Below are 23,411 nucleotides of genomic sequence, written 5' to 3'. Positions count from 1 at the left end.
CGTTGGTAGCGCATGCCTTTAATCCCAGCACTCGGGAGGCAGAGGTAGGCGGATCTCTGTGAGTTCAAGACCAGCCTGGTCTACAAGAGCTAGTTCCATGACAGGCTCCAAAGCCACAGAGAAACCCTGCCTAAAAAAAAAACCCAAGCCCGGCGGTGGTGGCACACGCCTTTAATCCCAGCACTTGGGAGGCAGAGGCAGGCGGATCACTGTGAGTTCGAGGCTGGGCTAGACCGACAGCCTCCAAAACAATACAGAGAAACCCTGTCTCGTAAAAAACAAAAACAAAAACAAAAACAAAAAAAACAACCCAAAAAAGAAAAATTTTTTTACAATTACCACTGTTTATCTGAAGTTGACTTTTAACTAGGTGTATTAGCCTAGCTGGTCCTCTAGTCATGGGAGAGGTCCTTTCCAGCTTAGCCATGATGGGGGGTGGGGGCAGTGGCTTTGGCTGTCAGCATTTCTCCTTGATCTCACCCCCCAGGCTGCACCCCGAGGAAGTGTGGCAGAGGTGTCACTGACATAGTGATCACCAGGGAGGAGGCCGAACAGATTCGCAGGTACTTATGCATCTCTGTACTTTGCCTAGGGCTTACATGAAGTAGGTATAGCAGTGAATGGGGATGTGGGCCAGGGCAGCAACAGAGTGGAGAGAACCCTCATAGTTCTGTGGATCATCCCCAAGGGTTTTTTTTTGGGGGGTGGGAGGGTCAGAGGGCAGGCTTCCCGTTTCCTCCCTCCTTTGAGGAAATGACATGACCTTAGCATATCAGTTTCTGCTGACTGAGTAGTCTATAGAGCCCAGCTTCCCCCTCCAGGAAGCTTACTATGCTGTGGAAACAAGGCCTCCTCCAGCCTCAGTGAACAACCACTAGATAATACTTTCACCTCTCTGTGGCTCATGAATGCTAGCTCAGAAGCAGCCGGTACTGGAGTTTTCTTCGTGTGGGGGTTTTGCAAACAAGATCTCTTAATTAAAAAGAAAGATTTAGTTTTCTGACTAACTATTCAGATTCCGAATGTGACCCTTCATTTGGCCCTTGAACCCCACTGTCCTCTGTCCGTCCTCACGCTGGTCCTGCTACGATGCCCAGCAGGGAGCCTGTCCTCTGTATCACTCTCATCCTATATCACTGCCATACCTGAGGATTACAGTGCTTTACCGAGGCGGGAGTGTTCCTGGGTGACCTTGTCAAAGCTGCTTGCTCCCCAGTAAGGTGGTCCTCTCCGGGCTGGTATGGTTCTTTTACAGTCTGAGCTGTGATTACCAAAATCTCCTGGGAGCTGTCAGGTCGCAGACAAATGAAGAAGCCCTTGCTGTCATCAGGAGTTAGGCCAGTGGTTTCCAAACAGGCCATGTGCCAATACCAAGAGGACGATGAAAGTTGCAGTTTTGAGTTTCTATGACTGTTTCCATCGTAAATGTTAAACCAGCAGAACCTATAAACCAGGCACTAGTACACTGATTGATGTTTTGCCTAGATACCTTATGGATGATGCTATCAACTAAATTCTGACTTTATCCCCCATAGAATAGCAGAGAAGGGGCTCTCCCTAGGTGGATCGGATGGAGGGGTGAGTTGACACGGTTCCTGTCCCCATTTTCTTCATAATTTTAAATTAGATCTCCATGGAAGGGAAGGAGAAAGTGTTGGACACACAGGGTCCCTTCTGTTTCCCACCACAGCCATGGTGTTTCTCAGACAGCGGCTGGTGTTCCTTTTGTCTAGTGGGCACGAAATGTCTCTCTTAGGAAGAGTGTGTGTTAAGTCGCCATGGCCATCTCTTCAGGCTGTCATAGGCTGCCTGGCTTCAGGTCACACTGGCACTTTAGAAACTCTGGATAGGGAAAGGGAGGATGGGAGAGGGGTGGGAGAAGGGGAGAAGGAAGGAGCTTACAAAGGAGTCAGAAGCCTGGTAGCCAGGTAGCTGCTGGGAAAGGCAGAGTACCTTAAGATGCTTAGATGGATCCCACTGCAACAGGCTAGCAGAGGCCTATCATTCCTTGCACAAGGGTATATCATATGAGGAATAAGATGGTGTATCCACGTGGCACCCATGATATAATTTGGAAATGGGATTTTTGTAGTTGTAACTGAGGGAAAGTCCTCCTCAGGGGCCCTAAGTCCAAGGGTAGGTTTTTGTATAAGAGAGAGCCAAAAGCCAGGCAGTGATGGCTCATGCCTTTAATCCTAGCACTTGGGAGGCAGAGCAAGGCGGATCTCTGTGAGTTCCAGGTCTGGCCTGGTCTACTGAGTGAGTTCCAAGACAGCGTCCAAAGCTACAGAGAAACCCTATTTTGAACCCCCCCCAAAAAATTCTTATGGAGTTGAGCTACCCCATAAGTTTAGTAAACTTTAAGTAAGCCCATGTTGTGTCCACACCTTAGCTAAGTAACTATGGGAATAAGGAAAGGGGCCTGGTGTATGTTACTACTGACCATGCATGGGGTAAAATTGTCCACGTTGGTGGTTGCTTTCCTCCTGAGATACAGGGAAAGAGGTGGGTGGTGACGGTCAGAAAACATTTTAGCAGTTTTTAAAATGCTACCAATGCATAGTTCCATATAAAGTGTTTAACTGGGAGCCCCCCCAAGAACATGCCCACATGCATCTGTGGCCAGTGTGCACAGGAAAACCCAAGGCCATCACAGGGAAAAGCCACCAGGTTTGACATACACTTCCTGTAGAACATAGAGCTTCAGGTGTCCAGGATGGGCTGGCAGAGAAAGGTAGCGAGCAGAGAGGGATCACAAAAAGGGTATAGTTGGTGTACATGCAGAAGTGTACATTTACACAGAAAGGAGTCACACTGCACACTCCACACACGGACAGAAACATGTGTATAATTTTTACCTTGACAGACCTAGTGGAGGGGAGGAAAGCAGAAGTCAGTAGGCTGGGCTATGACTCACCATAAGCATCCCCAGATGTGTCTAGGGAGTATGTCTGGGAACTGTCTCTAAAAGTGTTCGTGTAAAAAGTTTGGTTTCCTTGGTTTCCTTGTTGGACAGCAGAGAGAGAGGGGGGGGAGGAGAGAGAGAGAGAGAGAGAGAGAGAGAGAGAGAGAGAGAGAGAGATCTGTTGAGGCAGACAGTGCACAAGGCAGGGTTTTAAGAAGCCAGAGGTAGAGTGTATATACAGTGGATTGTGGTAACTGCTAAAGTGACCATCACTTGTTTTACACACATATGTCTTTTTTCAGGCATCTATCTTGGACTTGCATTCTGGGGCCTTGTCTGTTGGGAAACATTTTGTGAACCTGTACAGGTGAGAGGCTGGGGGAAGTGAAGAGGTAGGATGCAGGCGGGCGGGTTTCAGGGAGCTGTGATCTTCTTCAAGGGCTAGAGAGATGCCTAAGAGAGTTGTCAGCCTCATCGTCATCATGCTGACTTCCCTTCCTCCCTCTCTCTTCCTTTCTCCCCCCCCCATCCTTCTCACTTTCTGTCCCTTTCCTTCTCCATAACCTAGTGATTAATGTAGGAATGGAATAACTCTCATGGTTTGACCGCTCTACTTTTGGAGACTTTCTGGTCAGCTAGGAAAGGCAGATGAAAGGAAACAAGGGAGCTGGGTATGGTAGTTCATACCTGTCATCTGAAGCAGGAGGAGTACCCTAAGTTGAAGATCACCCTGGTTTTTTGTTGTTGTTGTTGTTTTTTAAAGGCAAGGAAAAGATTAGTAACATGCTATATCTGCTAATGTTACTTATTATTTCACAGATACTTTGGCGATAAAATACAAAATATCTTCTCTGAGGAGGACTTCCAGTTATATAGGTAAGGAGAATGAAGTGCAAGAAGGGATGGGTGGGGCCAGATATGCAAATTGGGCTGAGATTGGCAATGGCTCCTATGTGAGGGATTGAGACCTGTGGATGTAGACAAAGCTCAGCTTGTCTCTGGGTAGATGGGCAGCTCCCCTAATGCTTTTATTTCCTTTCCCCTAATCCTTTCTAAGCCCTCTTGGTCCTGTAGCAGACATTTCCTGCTATTGGTTACAGCCCAACACCAGCCATACAATTCTTGCACACTCCTCACCCAGAGGCAGCTTGCTTATCTGGGATAGTTCTCTAAATTAAAGCTTTTATTTAAAGGTTATTAAGATGTGTATTATACAGGAGGCTGGAGAGATGGCTCAGCAGTTAAGAGCACTCTTCCAGAGGACCCTGTAGACGGACTTTTCTTTCCCACCAGTCCCCGACATGGAGACTCAATATTAATTATAGATGCTTGGTCAATAGCTCAGCCTTATTACTAGCTAGCTCTTACAACTTAAATTAACCCACTTCTATTAATCTATGTATTGCCATATGGCTCGTGGCTTTACCTGAACTCCCGAATGTCTTACTCCTTCTTCATCTCCTGGCGACTCCTCCAACTCCACACTTCTTCCCAGAATTCTCCTGGTCTGGCTCTCCTACCCAATCTCTTCCTGCCCAGCTATAGGCCAGTCAGATCTTTATTAACCAATGAGAGTAATACATATTTATAGTACAAAGGTTGTTCCACAGCAGGATCCAACCTCAGAACCCACATGGCAGCTTACAGCTGTCTGCAACTCTAGTTGCAGAGGATCCAGCACCCTCACTCAGATATACATGCAGACAAAACACTGATGAAATAAAAATAAATAAAATTATTTTTAAAAAGATAAGTGTTGAGGCTGGAGAGATGGCTCAGAGGTTAAGAGCACTGACTGCTCTTCCAGAGGTCCTAAGTTCAATTCCCAGCAACTACATGGTGGCTCAAAACCATCTGTAATGAGTTCTGAAGCCCTCTTCTGTCCTGCAGGGATACATGTAGACAGAACACTATATACATAAGAAATAAATATAGAAACAAAAAAAGGTAAGTGTTACAGCATAGGAAATAGTCCAGGGAGATTATATACACTATCTATTTATTTAGTCCTGTTGCCTAACTGTACTATGACATCACTCACCAGAAAGTGCACTGGTACAGCGCTCTGATCGTGTTCAGGTTTCCAGGCTTTGCCTGTAATCATGTGTGTGCTGAATTTTATCATCTACTAGATTGTGTTGAACCAGCCAAGACACTGAACATGCCATCAGAGTACCAAGTTCCTGCTGCCCTTTGTAGCCCTATGCCCGCCCATCTCTGATGATCAAAAAACCATCTCATCATCAGCCGTGTTGCCTGGAAACATAGCTGATATTTCACCTTCATTATGATCCCAGGAAACAGCTGCTAAACAAAGCCTAGGTTCTGGTCCAGAGTGCACTGTGAAGGGCTTGACTAACTCTGCATGCTTGGCAATGGCAACAGGGAGTTATCGCTTGATACACAGTATCGTTGCAGATGGAATGGAGCCATTAGGAGCTTTTCAGTAACTTCCAAGGGTCCCAGCTTGCATGTAGCTCCATTCTGTGATACTCTCAAGATTTGGGATATAGCCCATGACTGCCTCCAGCTGACCAGCTGTGCTCCTAGCCCTCACTGGTTTGTTTTCTTCTTGATGTTTATTCCTAGTATGTATACACTGGCTTAAACAGAAAGTGTCTGTGGTGTTTTGACATTGTAAGTTATACAATTTATAAGACATAAAAATAATATTAATAATAATGCTGGGTGGTGGCAGCTCATGCCTTTAACCCCAGCACTCTGGAGGTAGCAACAGGCAGATCTTAAAGTTCCAGGACAGCCTGGTCTACAGAGTAAGTTCCAGGACAGCCAGGGCTGCACAGTGAAACCACGTTTCAAAATACCAAAACGAAACCAAACAAAAAAAATCAACACCCCCCACCCCCAAAACAAAACAACAAGACACCTAATGTGACAGGAAAGCAAAACTGAACTGTATGTTCCTGAGCTACAGAGAGCATAGAGAACACTTTCTGCAAGGTCTTCCCTCCACACATAGAACCCGGACGACTGTGGACTTCTGGATAACCAGGAACCAGCATAGTAGAACACAAAACTTGTTTTTCCAGGTGACAGTCAGGTTGACAATTGCCACAGCAAACAGGAAGATCATTGCCAGCCACAGGAATGCTCCTTGCAGATGTTGCCGCCTGCAGATGGTATAAAAGAGAATTAAAGGTGGAAAACAAGAAATACTGATCTTGTCCAAAGGTCTGCTATATTCTGTCCGGTTTAGGAGTTAAGTGGAGATTTGCAATTAGGAGGAAAAGTGAAAAGAATATCCCAGTCAGTTTCACCGTATAAAGCATTTGAAGTAATTAAAACTTCCAAAACTGTCAGACTGATCCGCTGTGTCCTCTGCAGGGACGTGCGGCAGAAGGTCCAGCTCACCATTGCCGAAGCTTTTGGCATCAGCGCATCCTCGCTGTATCTGACAAAGCCCACGTTCTTCTCCCGAATCAATAGCACGGAAGCCCAGACAGCTCACGACGAGTACTGGCATGCACACGTGGACAAGGTGAGCACTTGGTAAGCGGGTTCTTTCTCTTGTCCGTGACTGGGATTCCAGGCATCCGCTCTGCAACATCTCTGTGCGCTGTTTTAGACCTCTTCATCCTGGGGCTCTAGGGTGCATTCTAAATCGGTTCAGGCAACTGAGGAAATAGACTTCGTTTCCTGGGTGTTGAGGGCTGGAACAGAAGGTGCGGTGGCTGCTGGCTGGGGAGCGGCACGGGTCTTGTGGTGTCCCTTGTTCTATACTTGTTCCCAAATTCATTTACAGCCTTTCCGATTAGGCTGTGTAAGCAAAGGATCCCTTTTGTTACTTCTCTGGCCCAGGTCTCAGTATCCCCACAGGATGTCCTCCTTCCATTAGTTTTTTTTTTCTTCTTTTTCCTCTGTCTCCTCCCTAAGACCTTGTTACCAGCAGCAGGGAATCCCTGGGGGATCACTTGTGTCCTTGTACCCTGCCACAGAATTCAGAATGAGTCAGGGAAGCAAAGCTAGAAAGTTTATTGATGAAGGCTGAAGATGCTTGAGGAGGGTTGGTGTCAGGAAAGGACCGTACTGAGGAGCCCCAGCGGTCACCATGAATATGATTTAGGAGCTTTGAAGCTGCTTGGTTGCAACCAGGTTTAGACACAGGGAAAGTTTTATGCTGGCATACTTTTCCTTCCTTCTTTTCTTTGTATTTTTTTTCAAGGCTGGGTTTCTCTGTATAGCCCTGGCTATCCTGGAGCTCACTCTGTAGACCAGCCTGGCCTTGAACTCAGACATCCCCAGTACTGGCATTCAAGGCATGTGCCACAGCCACCAGGGTTGGCATGCTTTTTCTTTTTCTTTCTTTTTTTTTTTTTTTTTTTTGGTTTTTCGAGACAGGGTTTCTCTGTGGCTTTGGAGGCTGTCCTGGAACTCACTTGGTAGTCCAGGCTGGTCTCGAACTCACAGAGATCCGCCTGCCTCTGCCTCCCGAGTGCTGGGATTAAAGGTGTGCGCCACCAACGCCCGGCTGGCATGCTTTTTCTTATCCACAGAATTTTGTCCTTGAAGAAGAGTCCGTTTCAGGTACATTGGACAGGCTTGCTGCTGGAGAAGGGAGTACTACTAGAGGTAAAATGTTCTTCAGGGGAAGTGACCCAGTTGACAGAGTGCTTGCCTGGCATGCAGGAGGCTCTGGATTCAATCCCCAGCATCATATAAACTGGACAAGGTGGCTTGCACCTGTAACCCCAGCACTTGGGAGGTGGAAGCAGACAGAGTACAGGAGGAGTACCAGGAGTTCAAGATCACCTTCAGCTACATAGAGAGTTTGAGTCCAGTCTGGACTACACGATACTGTCTCAAAATGACACAAAGGCAAACAATCCCATTCATTAAAGGATTCCTTACTATTATGTAAGTCAAATGTAGGCACGTCCCATAGGGCATACTTCACTAGTCATTTTAAAAATCATAATTTGTGATGTTTCTCAGAAAGTGGGTACCGTTATTTTGCAGGTTGTTTGGTTAGTTATGTAAAAATTCCTGGGGTGTCAGCCAGTGAGAAATTTCACTTCTCTCATTCTCTTTGTTTCCTAACTAGTTATCTGCCTCGGTTAGTTCAGCCCTGCTGAGATATCTCAGCCCCTGTAGGCCAGTTATACCCAGCCACTGACATTAATCTTCTCTACGTCCCCCATACTGCGGACAGCAGGTGAGAACTCCTATCCAGCACACAGCTCACTTAGCATAGTGCCAGGTGGCTGCCAAGATACTATGAGAAAGAGGAATGTCACTCCTTCTGTACCATAATCTGCTGCCACTCTTTTCTTTGAGCATGGTAACTATGTGGTTTGGGAGGGTCTTCTGCAGTATGTGAGGGTGGGCTGAAGTTTTTAAGGAGTCAGAACAAGGCAGGGATCCTATGTCCTCCCATAATTCCTACTTCTGATCAATCTGCCTGGGTCTTTTGACCCTGGCTGTCCTTGAACTTGCTCTGTGGGCCAGGCTGGCCTGGAACTCACAGTTCTCCACTTCTCGAGCGCTGGGATCAAAGACGTGCACCACCACCACCCGGTTCATCTTTGCTTTCTTTAGCTTGAGTTTCACCGCTGAAGCTTCCAGAGGCAGTGCCCTGTTGCCTTGTAGGGTTCATGTTACTTTGGCTTAGCCTTGGGGGCTGATGCAGGATTGGGGAGCACCCTGCTCATGAGGTCAAGCTAGATGCACCAACAGAGACTGACACCCACAGACAGGAGTCTTACATCACGTCCCCATTGAGTTTAGGGAATATTTCTCCACACCTCACTGGCCTGCTCACCTTCAAGGGCCTGCTGCTCATGGCTAGGTCATTGTTATGGAGACAAGTCAGGGCACAGAAGCATCAGGGAGAGCAGGGTTTGGACTTGCTCAGGAGGTATCGGTCTTGTGCTCTTCTTCAGGATCCTGGTCTCACAGTGACAACAGGGCTGATCAATCACTTGATTCTGTCCTTACACTCAGACGCAAGCAGTGGGGGAATCGAGGATGGTGTGGGAGGGTGGTGATGGCTTAATGCCTGCAAGCTGGTCCTTGGAGTCTCATTGTTCTTATCTCCTACCCCAGACTTGCTAATTGAATGATTCATCAGGCTGGAAAGTGTCCTAATGTGATTGAGATTCCATTCACGTCACACATCACTGTCTTTGTGGCACATCTCACTCGTTACCTTTATTAACTGGATGTTGATTTGTGAGTGTTCTCTCTGACATCGCTTGCCTGCAATACAGGGCACTGGGAACTTCCTTGTAGCACCTGCCGTCTGCAGTGCCTTCTGAGGATCCTCCAAGGAGCTACTCAGAAATGGCTGTCACACCTGGCTTCGGGTCCCTGTGGAAACTCCGAAGCTCTGTCACAGTGCCCTTGTGTAAGCCCAGAAGCAATGGTCAGAGCCCTGAGCTCTCCAAGACCCCCATGCTGTCTCCCTAAACCACACCTACGTGAGGAGGCCCCTGGTGTGCTTCTTGTAGGAGCTTGAGCATGCTTGTTATTTCATGAATGAGTGAGTGTAGGTCTGTGGGCACCAGCGTAGAGCCGACAAACTGAGGAGACTTCTGACCCTGAGTGAAGCCTGTCCTTTCAGAAGCTTAGCTGCGTGAGTCGTTCCTCTCTCCCCTGGTGTGCCATTCCAGCCTGGGGACGGTCATGGCTGCTGTGCCACCATTTGCTGTCTGTCCAACATGACCTCCTCTACTTGTAACACCCTCTGGTGACATCACGGCTTTCCCACCTGCAAGGTCTTGCTTTGCTCATCGGGTTCCCGAACTAACCATAACTAGCCTAAGAAAGCATGTACATAGTCTTTTTCTCCCTTCTTTTGTTCTGTTTTGTTTTGAGATGGGGCTTCTTTGTGTAACAGCTCTGACTGTCCTGAAACTCAGCTCTGTAGACCAGGCTGGCCTAGAACTCACAGAGATCTGCCTGTCTGGGCCTCCTGAGTGCTGGGATTAAAGGCATGCATCACCACCCAGCTTCTCCTTTTTATTTATTTATTTGTTTATATATATATATATTTTTTTTTTTTGAGACAGGGTCTTGTTGTGTATCCTTGCTTAGCCTGGAGCTCACAATGTAGCCACACCTGGCCAACTTTTTATTTTAGTCTTTGGTGCTTGGGATGGAGTCCAGGACCTAAAGTGTTCTAGGAAAGCTCTGTTCACTGAGCTTTATCCCAGTCTCTCAATGATGTTTCTCTATGTGCATTTTTTCCCGTTTTTTTGAGACAGTGTTTTTTCTCTGTGTAGCTTTGGAGCCTATCCTGGCACTTGCTCTGTAGACCAGGCTGGCCTCGAACTTCCAGAGATCCACCTGCCTCTGCCTTCCAAGTGCTGGGATTAAAGGCGTGTGCTACCAACGCCTGGCTTTTATGGGTTTTTGCTGTTGTTTATGTGTGTGAATGTTTTGCTTGCATGAGTATATATGTACCACATACACCACATACCACAAAGGACAGAAAAAGGCATCAGGTCCCCTGGACCTGGAGTTATAGATTGTTATGAGCTGCCATGTGGCTTCTGGGAACCAAATTTGGGTCTTCTGGAAGTGCAGCCAGCACTCTTAACTGCTGAGCCATCTCTCCAGCCCCTATGTGCAGTTTTTAATCATTACTTTAAATTAATGTGTATATGCAAGTGTGTGTAGGTATGTATACATGAAAGATTGCAGGTGCTTTGAAGGCTGAAAGAGGACTTCAGATCCCCTGGGACTTTAATTACTCAAAGTTGTAAGCTGCTGGATTAAGTGCTGTGGAAACCAAACTTAGGTCCTCAATCCGCAACAGGCACACTTAACCAATGAGTCATCTCTCAGACCCCTCTATGGTGCAGTTCTAGATGCTTTTGAAAGTTTTAAGATGATTTTCCTGGTGCTTGGTTACTGCTTGGTGGTAGAGTGTGAGCTTAGTTACTACATTTGGAGAGTTTGGGGCCATTATTTCTTTAAGTAGGCTAACCTTTCTCTTCGTTTCATGGGACTCAGTGACAGAATACAAGAGCTTTAGGTATGTCCCAAGGCTCTACTTCCCTAGTTCTCTGTCCTCCAGGTGTACTCTGTCCCTGTCCAAGGCTGATACAAACCTTTTCCCATCGGCTAAGTTCCAATCTAATGTGGTTTTCAAATTGAAGAATTCTGCTTGTTTTAAGATTGCGTCTTTGGGTAGTCCAAGCTAGCCTTAGACTTGCTGTACAACTGAGATTGACACTGAATTCTCAATGGTGGTTTCGCCACCTCTGGAGTGAAATCACAGGCTAGCACCAGCATGTCTGGCTTTCTTCAGTTTCTGTCTCTGCCTGGTAGACTGTGGTTACTGCCCGACTTAAAAGTCTTCCAAGATCTCCGTGGCCCATGACTAAATTCTACCTATCTGCCCAGGAACCAAAGCAGCATCCGAGGCTTGTGTTTCCTAATTAGATGTTTGCTTTGGCCAGTCTGGTATAGAGTGGGTTCCAGGACTGTCAGAGCCGCATAGTGAGACACTGTATTAGGAAAAAAAAATGCTTCATTGAAACAGAACTTGTTGGAAATTTGGGTGACTGCCACAGTGTTCCGCAGAGCACCATGCCATATGACTTCTAGCCAGTGTGCTTCATTTTAAGTTTGGTTGTTTGAATAATAATGTATCCTACAAGGTTCAGAAGTGAAAGGAGACAAGAATGTCTTTCCCAGAAACCCTCACTTGCCCAAATCAACACAATGGCCATGGCCAGATTTTAGGATCCCTTCTCTAACTGCCTACCTTCTTTTCTGTTTGTTTGTTTTGTTTTTGTTTTTCAAGACAGGGTTTCTCTGGGTAGCCTGGAACTTACTTTATAGACCAGGCTGAGCTTGAACGCAGAGATTCACCTACCTTTGCCTCCTGAAGGCTGAGATTAAAGGCCTGTGCCACCACCACCACCTGACATCTCCAACTACTTTTATGCAAAAGTAGTTTTGTCATTTATAGAGAATCACATTTCCTTAATTGTTTCCTTTTCTGTTGAGCTATTGATGGCAAATTTCATCTCGAAGCCAGTGGTTTCATCCACAGAACGTTGGCATCAGCATATCTACACCTGTGGTGCTCTCTCGCTCTCTCTTTTTTAAAACATAATTTAATTCATTATTATCTGACTTGACCTACCACGGTGAATGTGCAGAACTCAGAAGACAGTTTTGTAGAGATGGTTCTTTCCTTCCACCTTGAGTTCCGGGGATTGAACTCAAACTTAACCCACTGAGTCATCTCATCCTCTTTGTTTTTATTTTTTTTAATGAAATTAGATACTCAGATACTAAATATCCTTTAAACAATGTTTTAAAAACACTTATTATCATTATTTTGTGTGTGTATGTATGTGTGTGTGTGTGTGTGTGTGTGTGTGTGTGTGTGTGTGTGTGCATGTCCATGGATGTATGTGTGGGCATATGTGTGGAGGTCAGAGGACAACTTTGTGAAATCCATTTTCTTCTTCCACATTTTCATAGGCTCAGGGAATTGAGCCCAAGCACCAGGCTCTCACTTGAGTGGCTCATCTTTACCCACTGACCATCTCACAGGCCCTAAAGTGTCTTTTAACCACCATGCTTCCCAGCTCCCTTCTTACAGAAGTCACATTTGGGTCAATACACGGATTTTTAATCTGTTATATTTAACAGTAAAGAATATTTTACTCGCCGGGCATTGGTGGCTCACGCCTTTAATCCCAGCACTCGGGAGGAAGAGGCAGGCGGATCTCTGTAAGTTCGAGACCAGCCTGGACTACCAAGGGAGTTCCAGGACAGCCTCCAAAGCCACAGAGAAACCCTGTCTCGAAACAAAAACAAAAAACAAAAAAAGAATATTTTACTCTTGATTGTGTCACATATAATTCACAGCCACCAAACATTTGTGTCTAGTCCTTGGCTACCACAATTCACGCTACTGGGAGCAGAAGGGCAGGTGACTCTGTGGACAGAAGTTTCTGTCGTGCCCAGTCCCACTGCCGTTTAGCCCCAAATAAACACACAGAGGCTTATATTAATTACAAACTGTTAGACTGATGGCTCAGGCTTCTTATTGGCTAGCTCTCTCTTAATTATTAACCCATTTCTACTAATCGATGTATCTCCACATGATCTTGTCTTACCGGAGAATGCCGGGGCATTTTGCCTTCCCAGTAGCTAAATGGCGTCTCTCAAGCAACTCACCCTCTATATTCCTCTTCCCAGCACTCTCCTAGTCTGGTAGCCCCACCTATACTTCCTGCCTGGCTATTGGCCAAAACAGCTTTATTCATCAACCAATAAGAGAAACATGTATTTACAGCATATGGAAGGCTATTCCCCCATCATTCATGACTTCCTGTGTAGGGATCAGTCTCTTGGGTATATGTGTATGAACTGATGAATAAGGGATTGTTCTGAAATCTAGATTAGAAATTATTACTGACTCAAAGAGGTTTTAGAAACATTCTGCTACAAGCCCCCCCCCTTTTCCTTCTCTATTTCTCAGACAGATTCTCACTCTGTAGTATAGTCTGGCTTAAAATTCACTATGTATCCTAGACTGTCCTTGAACTCCTCCTATCTGCTGGGGTTACAGAGTTTTAATATAACTTAATTTATCTTTTAAAAAAATTTTATTTTTAAATTTAAATTTAAATTAGAAACAAGGCTACTTCTCATGTCAATTCCAGGTCCCTCTCCCTTTCCCTCCCCTCCTCCCATGCCCTCCTACCAACCCCTCAAATATCCCCTTAATTTATCTTTTTATATTCTAGCTGTCATACATTTGGGATTATGAGAAATAAATGTTGTCATGTCTAATAATGGCAAAGATCTATGACTTTTCCATAGAAAGAGTCAATTGCTCAGAGGCCCATAGAAAGAGTCAATTGCTCAGAGGTCATTTTTAAAGTCACCTGTAGTCTCCCCACCATTCTGGGGGTACCACTCATACAGTTACCAGTTACCCATAAATTCTTGTGAGTTTCTAAATTCTCTCTTCTGTTCTAATTTATGTTTTCTTTTTAAAAACTTGTTTATTTTACCGTATGTGGGTGAGTGTTTTGCCTGAATGTATGTCTGTGTACCACATGTGTGTCTGGTGCCTACAGAAGCCAGGAGACGGAGCATTGGAGTTTCAAAGAGCTTTGAGCCTACACGTGGGTGCTGGGAATTGAACCAGGTTCTCTGGAAGAGCAGCTACCATTCTTTACTACTGACATATCTCTCCATCTCCCAGTTTTCTTCTCTGTTTAAAATTTTTATTTATTTGGTGTATGTATATCTGTCCCCTTTCTGTGTGTGTGTGTGTGTGTGGTGTGTGTGTGTGTGTGCGTGTGCGTTTGATGGAAAGTATCTTCATTTACCAGACCATCTTGTCAGCCCCCTGGGTCTTGGTTTTCTACAACTGCATCAACAACAAATGACTTTGATGATTCTAGTTCTGTGGATTACGTACGTATGTAACAAACTAATTTTGTCTGATTTCAAAGCCTCGCATTTTTTGCAGTGCTGTCTCTGTGCATCTGGTAGGAGTATTCTAACAACTGTCTGTAGAGTGTAATCTTCCCTGCCAGTCGCCTGGGCCCTGCCGCGCTGTCTGAACCCCCAAATAACACACAAGACAATTATATTAATTATAAAGCTGTTTGCCATTTGCTTGGTTTTTTACTGACTAGCTCTGACTTAAGTATTTAACCCATAATTCTTAATCTAAGTTTTTCTCTTACCGGAGAAAAGGGTCCAGACCTCTTACTCCTCTGGCTGCCTACATCATGTCTGGCTCTGCCTCTTTCCCAGAATCCTCCTTGACTCCTAGTCCCACCTATCTTGCTTCCCTATTGGCCAACAATACTTTATTCAACAACCAATAAGAGAGGCAGATTTACAGAATGACGTCTCCCATCATCTCTTTTCTATCTAAATAAAAAGAAAGGTTTTAACTTTAACATAGTCAAATTATATGCAACAGAACAGTTATCAAGTAACAACTACACTTCTGACACCAAATGTTGTTTCACCACAAAACCAGAAGCCGAAAAGAGAGGTGCGGCTCTCCTGCATGGTCTTTTATTAGCACCTCCGTACACGCCTCCAGCCACGCCTAAAATGGGCATGGTTAGCGGCATGGCTCACCACCCTTTCATTACCACATCCATATGCGCCTCTAGCGTGCCGCAGTGCAGTCCTAAAGTCTCCTCCTACAACTGTCCATGATGGATCCTGCTTCAATGACCACTCTCCTAAAAGTCAGTATCAGGAGCATTTGTTGTGGGGACTTTTGGGAGTAGAGTATGCTTTCATACTCTTGTGTGTTATGTGTGTATGTTATGTGTGGGTAGTGTACACTCATGTGTGGAGGGCAAAGGAGGATATTGGGTGTCCTGTTTTATCACTCTCCACTTTATTCCTTTGAGACAGGGTCTCTTGCTGAAGCTGGAGCAAGGCTGGCCGTCAGCAAGCCCCGGAAGTCTTCTTATTCCCATCCCCAACAGTGCCGTGGGTTCAGATGTGTGCACAGCTGTGCTTAACATTTGAGCTCCAGGGATTCAAATTCAGACCCTCATGCAGGCATGGCAAACGCTGTTGCCCCTGAGCCTTCTCCCTAAAATACTCTTTGTGTGTATGTGAGGCTGGCCTCAGATTCAATATGTAATGGAGGATGACTTTGAACTCTTAGATCTTTCTGCCCCTGTCTCCCGAGAGCTGTCATTACAGGCATGTATCACCATGCCCAGCTTACTCCGTTTTTCCTGTTTAACACATTTCTACTTTATGTTTTGCGTTGTGGTAGCAGGGTTTTCCATGCTCATGTTACTTTGATGTAAAACAAATTCTCTGATGCAATCACTGTTAAGTATAAATTCTGCTGTTTTCCTTTTTTTTTTGTTTGTTTGTTTTTTTGGTTTTTTGAGACAGGGTTTCTCCGTGTAGCTCTGGAGCCTATGCTCTTACCCTGGCACTCACTCTGTAGACCAGGGTGGCCTCGAACTCACAGAGATCCACCTGCCTCTGTCTCCCAAGTGCTGGGATTAAAGATGTGAGCCACCAACGCCCGGCTGGAGTTTTCCTATGTTCAATGGCTCTGTTGTAGTGATGTCTATCTTAATTTGGGCTCTCCCGAGCAAAGTCTGGGTAAGAACTGGTGTGGGAACTCTTGTAGGGGTTTAGACAAGAGCAGTAGGGTGGGAGGAAGTGACCAGTTGTACTGGACCAGCACAGGAACTCCAGGGGTGCAGCTCTTCCCACGATCAACTGACCCCTGACTGGTCTGCCCAGCGGTGCAGTGGGACTGTATGGGACAGAAGGGACGCTCCTCCTGCCCTCAGCACTGACTCTGTGGGGCTCCTGGGTACAAGCCTCCATATTCTAGGGGCTGGTGTCACCTTCTTCTATGGAGAAAGCTCCAAGGACTCAGGAAGTCCGTCGAATCACCATACCTGAACTGGAGCCCAGCACTAATGAGTGATGGAGCAGGCTCCTCTCTGCCCATGGTCCTGCTCAGCCAGCGTTTGCCACCTCCTCTTTAAGACCCATATCATGCCCCCCATGACGTCATGTACTGTGTGTGCTCCAGGAACGCTAAGGTCCAAGCATAGACGAGCACCAGCGAGCTTGATCACGATTGACATGCTTTTTTTTTCTATAGACAGTACATTGCTGTGCTCAGGGCAGGAACCAGTTTGCACCAGCTTCTATTCTGTGCTCACCACCCCTTCATGCAGCTTTGCTGGAGCATAGCTGGGTCCGAAGCCTCATTTCTGGGGCTGGAGAGATGGCTCAAAGGTGGAGAGCACTTGCTAATGCTGTAGAGGGGATCCACACTACGTGGCTTACAACAGCCTATAGCTCAAGCTCCAAGGGAATCCGATATCTTCATCTGGCCTTGCTGGACACCTTAACACACATGGCATACACAGACACAGACACATACACCTAAGCAATAATACAATTTCTTAGCTGGGTGTTGGTGGCGCACACCTTTAATCCCAGCACTCGGGAGGCAGAGGCAGGCGGATCTCTGTGAGTTCAAGACCAACCAGGTCTACCAAGCAAGTTCCAGGACAGCCTCCAAAGCTACAGAGAAACCCTGTCTCGAAAAACAAAAAAACAAACAAAACAAAACAAAAACCAAGCAACCAAGTAATAATACAATTTGTTTTTTAAAGAAGCCTCATTCCTCATAAGAATTGAGACATCTAACCCACTCCCCCATGCTTCACCCTACAGGTGACCTACGGCTCTTTTGACTACACTTCACTGCTTTACCTATCGGATTACTTAGAGGACTTCGGTGGAGGGCGTTTTGTGTTCATGGAGGAAGGGGCCAACAAGACAGTGGAACCCAGAGCTGGTAGGACAACAGGCTGGTGGGTTGTCCTAGGGTATGGGATCCAGGCCTGAAGCTCAGCTTGATGACATCTGTGCATGTTCATAAGCATGTACACACACACACACACACACACACACACACACACACACACACACACACACACAGGTACTATGGGCAATGTGGGCTTTACTCCAGGCAATACTACATCTGTAGAACACCTGCTCCAATGGGTCTGAGGCATTAGGGTTCTAGACATGGGCATGCTCATGCCAGTAATATACATTCAAGCCGGGCATATTGGTGTACACCTTTAATCGCAGCCCTCAGGAGGCAGAGAGAGTCAGGCAGATTTCTATACGTTTTAGGCCAGCCTGGTTTGCAAAACAAATTCTAGAACAACCAGAGATATATAGAAAGACTCTGTTTCGCTGGGCGGTGGTGGCACATGCACTTGGGAGGCAGAGGCAGGAGGATCTCTGTGAGTTCGAGACCAGCCTGGTCTACAAGGGCTAGTTCCAGGACAGCTTCCAAAGCCACAAAGAAACCCTGTCTTGAAAAAGACTGTTTCAACAAAACAAAACAAAGCAAAATAATACATATTCATTCAGGACTTCATCCACTTTCCATAGGTGTTGAACATGAAAACAGCTTTTTAAAATGTTGTGTTTATGTGTATATATATGTGGTGGGTTTGTGCACAGGAGTGCAGTGCCTGTAGAGGCCAAAAGAAGGCATCAGATTCTCTGAACTAGAGTAGCAGGTGATTATAAGCTGCCTGGCTTTGGTGCTGGGCACTGAACCTGGCTTCTCCATTCTCTGCAAGAACAATATATGCTCATAACTGATGTGCCATTTCTCCAGCCTTTGAAAATGGCTTTGAAATCAAAAGGTAGAATGGGATACTAAAGGGCACTGTCTTCTCCTTTGGTTGGTTTTGAGCACGCTACGGGCCACGTTTACATCTTGTAGGCAGTTGGGGTTCAGGGACTCATGCACTGTGTTTCGAGTCTCTATTGATGGGTTTAGGGCCTAAGAACAGAATGGCTACACCAGGCCAGGCCCCAGACCGAGTGAAGGGCGGGTCCAGGAAACAGTGCTGCTTTCAAGATGGTATGGGGTGCCCACCATGGAGGCTGAACAGTGTGGGTATGGCGTTGCCATGGTCACCCTGCAGCTTGGAATTAAAGAGACCGGCATGAAAGCTGGCCACTGCATGAGAGTTATGAGCTGTGGGGACATGTCCTAGTCACTGTTCTATTGCGAAGAAGAGACACCATGGCCACGTCAACTTTTATAAAGGAAACCATTTAATCGGGGCTTGCTTACAGTTTCAAAGGCGTAGTCTATTTTCATCATGGCAGGTAACATGACAGTGTATAGGCAGACATGGTGCTGGAGAAGTAGCTGAGAGTTCTACATCCGGACCCTCGGGCAGCAGGAAGAGAGAGCCACTGGGCCTGCCTTGGGCTCTTGAAACCTCAAAGCCCACCCTCAGTGACACACTTCTCCTAACAAGGCCACATCTACTCCCAAAATGCTCCAACTCCTAAACCTTTCAAATAGTGCCACTTCCTGGTGACCGGACATTCAAATCTATGAGCCTATGGGGGCCATTCTCATTCAAACCAACACAAGACATCACTATTCACCACTCAGGGCTCCTGGAGGGGAACAGGGATCTCTCCTGAGATAAGAGGGACCTGTTTTGGGACCGTGGGACCTGTCTAGGGATGTTTGGTGGTCAGGACCCAGCCTGCTCCCTAGATGAGGGTAAAAGCTAATAGACTATGTCAACCTCTGGCTTCACTGACTAAAGAAAAGATAAGGTATTAAGCACACCACCAGTGTCACCCCTGTGAGAAGTATACCCAGCACCCACTCTTAAAAGCCATGGTAAAACTATAGGAAGAACAAATATTTAATTTCATACTGAATTCCCTAGAACCATGGGCAATGGGCTACATCCATGACAATGGAGCTTCCTCCCAGGCTTCTGGCAGGTTCTCCAGCCATCTCTGGGCGCATTGTTCCTCTCCTTATATCTGTTTTGGCCACTGCCCAGCCAGGTGCTCAGAACTCGGCAAAGCCATTCACACATGCCCGGAGTTCATTATGAAATTCATTATGAATCACAGCTCTCCAGGGAAGAAGCTGAGGGTAGGGTCACAGTGATCCAGGCAAATTTCCTGCTGTTCACCACAAATCCCAGCTCTGGCAGCTCATGAGACACACACATAGGGCCCTCTGACCAGGTACTCACTGAGCCTTAGTGGCCAGGGTTTTATTGGATGTTGGTAAATAGAAAATGACTGACATCCCCTCCCTAACCCATCACTGAGCCTTAGTGACCACTATCCCCCAAACCCATGTAACGCTCTAGCCCTCAGAGGTTGGGCTTATTCCATATGACCCTGGACCCTGCTGTAAATCATGTGACTGGCTAGACTCTGGTGGGGCCTACAACCCAGGTCAGCAGAAGCTGTGATCAGTCCTGTCTCTGAAAGAGCTAAGGTGTGGTCAGTCAACGGTTTATTTGCTCCCTAGGGAGGGAGTGTCCCAAGCACTTTGAGGACTGAAAGCCAGCAAAGCCTTGGTGTCACCTTGTCACTCAGGGGCTGTGATTACATGAGGAGATATACAGGATTCTAGAAACCTAGGTCACTTTGTGATTTGGTTTTTCAATTCCCAAGTTCAGTCCCGCTTTAAGGAAGTAGGTAGCCATCAGACAGTGCTTTCCAGGGATAGTGGGTGTCATACAGTCCCACGTTCTGAGAACTGGGGTATCTTTGTTCATCGTGCTTGGCTGTCCTTGTCAGTCTGTCCTTGTCTCTGCTCTGGGACTGATGTTTTTTGATCCCATTGCAAGAGTTCTACCATTTTGTGACTCCAAGGCCTCCCTGACACACCTGTCATTTCAAAGGTATAGACTTTTGAACTGTCAGAGTAAAGTGGAGTCCATTAAAAGCAAAGAAAGTCTGAAGCCTATACTAGCCTGTATCGGCATTACCACCGTCATTAGGGGTGTGAGTCTGCAAGCAGCAAGGAAGGTGGCGACACTGTTTTTTTCCTCACAAGGCGGTAAGCTGTAGTCTGCAGCTGCGGAGGTATCCATTTGCCGTGCAGGGTTGGATCCTGCAAGCTGAGCCTCTTTATATCAGCTGGCTGTCCCCAAGTCACCTGGCCACAGAAGAGGCTTCAACTAGAGTAACAGGAGTCACTCCTGTAAAAAGGGTGATGCTGTAGCCATGTGCCCATGCTGTCTCCCTGGCTTACACTCTCTTTCTCCGTCTCTCTGACACTCCCCTCTTCCTCCCAGCCCTCTCTGTTTCTTTGTTTTGTTTTTGAGACAGTCTCATGAGGTTGGTCTTGAACTCCTGGTCATCTGCCCTCATTTACCAAGTGCTAGGATTACAGTTGTGCACCGTCACACCTGGCTTTATCTCCTCACCTCTTGAAAGAAGTCAAAGCCAAAGCTCTAAGAAGTCTAGCTTACTGATCTTTCTCTTTGGTGTTCATACTTTAAAATAATGCCTAGAGCCGGGCATGGTGGCACACGCCTCGGGAGGCAGAGGCAGGCGGATCTCTGTGAGTTCAAGGCCAGCCTGGTCTACAGAGTGAGTTCCAGGACAGCCTCCAAAACAATACAGAGAAATTCTGTCTCGAAAAACCAAAATAAATAAATAAATAAAAATAAAGAAAGATAATGCCTAAGAAATACTTGCCACCCTAAAATTATAGGGATTTTTTTTCTTGTATTTATTCGTAGAGACTTTATGGCTTTTACATCAATGCTCTTGATCCACGTTGAAATAATATTGATGTGTGTGTGTGTGGTGTGAGGTAGGGGCTACTGTTCACTTGTTATGCATGTGTTTCCAGATGTCTCTACATCATTTATTGAAGAGGCTATCTTACCCGTCGAGTGAGCCTTGAAGCTTTTGTCACAGAGCCGTAGACCATGACCCCCCTACACTTCTGTCTCTGGATGCCGTGTTCTGTCCACTGAGCAATATGCCCCCCCCAATGCCACAGTGTCCCCACCACTATAGCTTTATAATCTGAAAAACAGGTGGCATTATTCCTTAGTCTTCATTTTAAAAGTTGTTTCAGCTGCCAATTATTTTTGGCTTCATTTCTAAACGAATTTTAGAGTCTGCTTGCTAATTTCCACAGAAATTGTGTTTCGAGTTTCAGTGAATCTGTGGAGTAATTAATGAAAAATACCAAGCTGTTTGGCTGTTTGGCTGGGTCACTTCCACCTATAGGTGCGCCCATAACTTTTGTCAACACCATGGTATGTTATTAAGTTATCCCTTTCCCCCCTCTCTTTAAATGATTTATTTCCTCTCTTGGGAATTAGAAGGTCAGTTTCCTTTTCCCACCCCCACCTGCCACCTGCTCATCGCTTCCAATATTTCCCACCCCTCTCTGGATCCAGGCTTCTAGCAGGGAGCATCTCCCTTCAGCCTGTGGCAGAAGGGCCGCAGTGATGTTTCTGAATGTGTCCGAATTTTACTGTCACCCCCCCCCCAATGGTGCTGGGGATGAGCCCAGGTTCTCATGAATGCAGAACAGGCACTGAACTGTGAGCTGCACCCCTGGATCTCCCTGTTTATCGTTTTGTCTTGCTAGGTGGCAGGGTTTTACTCTGTAGCCCAGGCTGACTGGGAACTTCAGATCCTCAGTCTCAGTGTCTTGACTACTGAGGTTACAGATGGGCACCACACTGCCTGGAACCCCTCATTGTTATTTTTTTTAATTAATTTTCATTGGATGTTAAATTCTGAGTTGATAGGGGTTTTCCTATGTGCTTGCCCTCCCCAATCCCCCCCTTTTTTTGAAACCAGTCATACTATGTTGCTCAAACTGTCCTTGAACTTATGATCCTTTTGCCTCAGTTACCAAGATACTGGGATTATAGTCATGAGCCACGATGCATGCCACTTAAAGTGGTTTTAAAAGATTTATGTTTTTATTTTGTGTGTGTGTTAGCCTTTCATATTGTATATGCCCTGAATCACAGATGCCAGAAGAGGACACCAGATCCCCTGGAGGTACAGATGATTGTGAGCAGCCCTGTGGGTGCTGGAAATTGCACCCAGGTCCTCTTCATGAGCAGCAAGTGCTCTTAACTGCTGAGCTGTCTCTATCTTTTTTTTTTCTGAAATAGATTCTCAGATATCTCAGAATACCTCAGGCTAGCCCTGAATTCTGATCCTTCTGTGTTTCCCTCTCGAGTGCTAGGATTACAGGTCTACACCAGTATGCCCAGTTAATTCACTGCACAGGATCAAATCTCTAGGACTTCATGCATGCTAGGCAAGCACTCTCCCAGCTGAGCTACAATGTTTGTTTTGTTTTTTAGCAGGGCAAAGCGATTTAACCATCAAGTAAAGGGGTTAGTGACCTCAAGTTCATCTTTGAGGTATTAACGTAGGCTTTGGTTTAAACCATGGGTAATTAATCAGCCATGGACAGGGTTAAGCATAGTTAGTCATTGTCTCCATTCTGGTTCTCCAGAGTGGTATGAAATTGTTTCCACCATTACTTCTGCTCCAGAGTGCCCTCCCACCTGCACAGATAATTACCTTCATTTGGAGGATGGTCTGTCCTACAGACTCTAGCAATAAAAGGTAACTGCAGGTTTAGGATAATGAGATGGTCAGATGGAGATAGTCCTAGTGGTTAGCATGCCTACAAAAGCCAAGCAGGAGTCTAACACAAAGGAGACAGACACAAAATGGAGGCAGACACGCCAGGCTTTCGTTCCAAGTGTAGAATATGAGCTTCTTAGCAAAACAAGCCCCTAAATGCCTGTTATACTGCTGTATCTTCGTAAAGGATCGCTGTAGCCAGAGGTTTTCTGTCCCGTCTGCCAGTCCCACAGCCAATTATAAAAATAATCACCCAAAGGCTTGATATTAATTATAATTGTCCAGCCAGTGGATCAGGTTTATTACTGGCTAGCTCATACATTTAAATTAACCCATTTCTATCAATATGTGTATTGCCGTGTGGCCCATGGCTTACTGTATGTGTTCTTTTGGTTGCTGCTGGGGGCTCTCGACCCTGCCTTCTTTCTCCCCTATATCTCTGCTTGGGTTTCCCACCTGTCTATATTCTGCCCTGCCTTAGACCAAAGCAGCTTTACTCATCAACCAATAAAAGCAACACATATTCACAGTGTTACAGAAGGACATCCCACGTCAGATATCA

The 23,411-nt window shown here is 46.1% G+C and overlaps 1 protein-coding gene and 1 long non-coding RNA gene across 3 annotated transcripts in view; one reads left to right on the top strand and one right to left on the bottom strand.

Moving 5' to 3' along the window:
• The window catches only part of Ogfod3 (2-oxoglutarate and iron dependent oxygenase domain containing 3), a 29,198-nt gene that overhangs the window by 4,883 nt on the left and 904 nt on the right, over nt 1–23,411 (top strand). For both annotated transcript variants that reach the window (XM_005069780.4, XM_040750218.1), the window contains exons 3-8: nt 488–563; nt 1,536–1,578; nt 3,208–3,272; nt 3,725–3,781; nt 6,251–6,404; nt 17,093–17,216. In XM_005069780.4, the coding sequence (XP_005069837.1) occupies nt 488–563; nt 1,536–1,578; nt 3,208–3,272; nt 3,725–3,781; nt 6,251–6,404; nt 17,093–17,216 (519 nt within the window). The remainder of the gene's footprint in view (nt 1–487; nt 564–1,535; nt 1,579–3,207; nt 3,273–3,724; nt 3,782–6,250; nt 6,405–17,092; nt 17,217–23,411) is intronic.
• Nucleotides 5,799–14,648, bottom strand: LOC121141597. Its single transcript, XR_005878577.1, has 2 exons — nt 14,593–14,648; nt 5,799–6,036 (listed from the first exon to the last, which is right to left on the bottom strand). It is a non-coding gene; the product is annotated as an uncharacterized LOC121141597 (long non-coding RNA).

This window comes from Mesocricetus auratus, unplaced genomic scaffold, assembly GCF_017639785.1.
Source record: "Mesocricetus auratus isolate SY011 unplaced genomic scaffold, BCM_Maur_2.0 Super-Scaffold_100007, whole genome shotgun sequence".
Lineage (NCBI taxonomy): Eukaryota > Metazoa > Chordata > Mammalia > Rodentia > Cricetidae > Mesocricetus > Mesocricetus auratus.
This window is presented reverse-complemented; position numbering and strand designations above follow the sequence as displayed.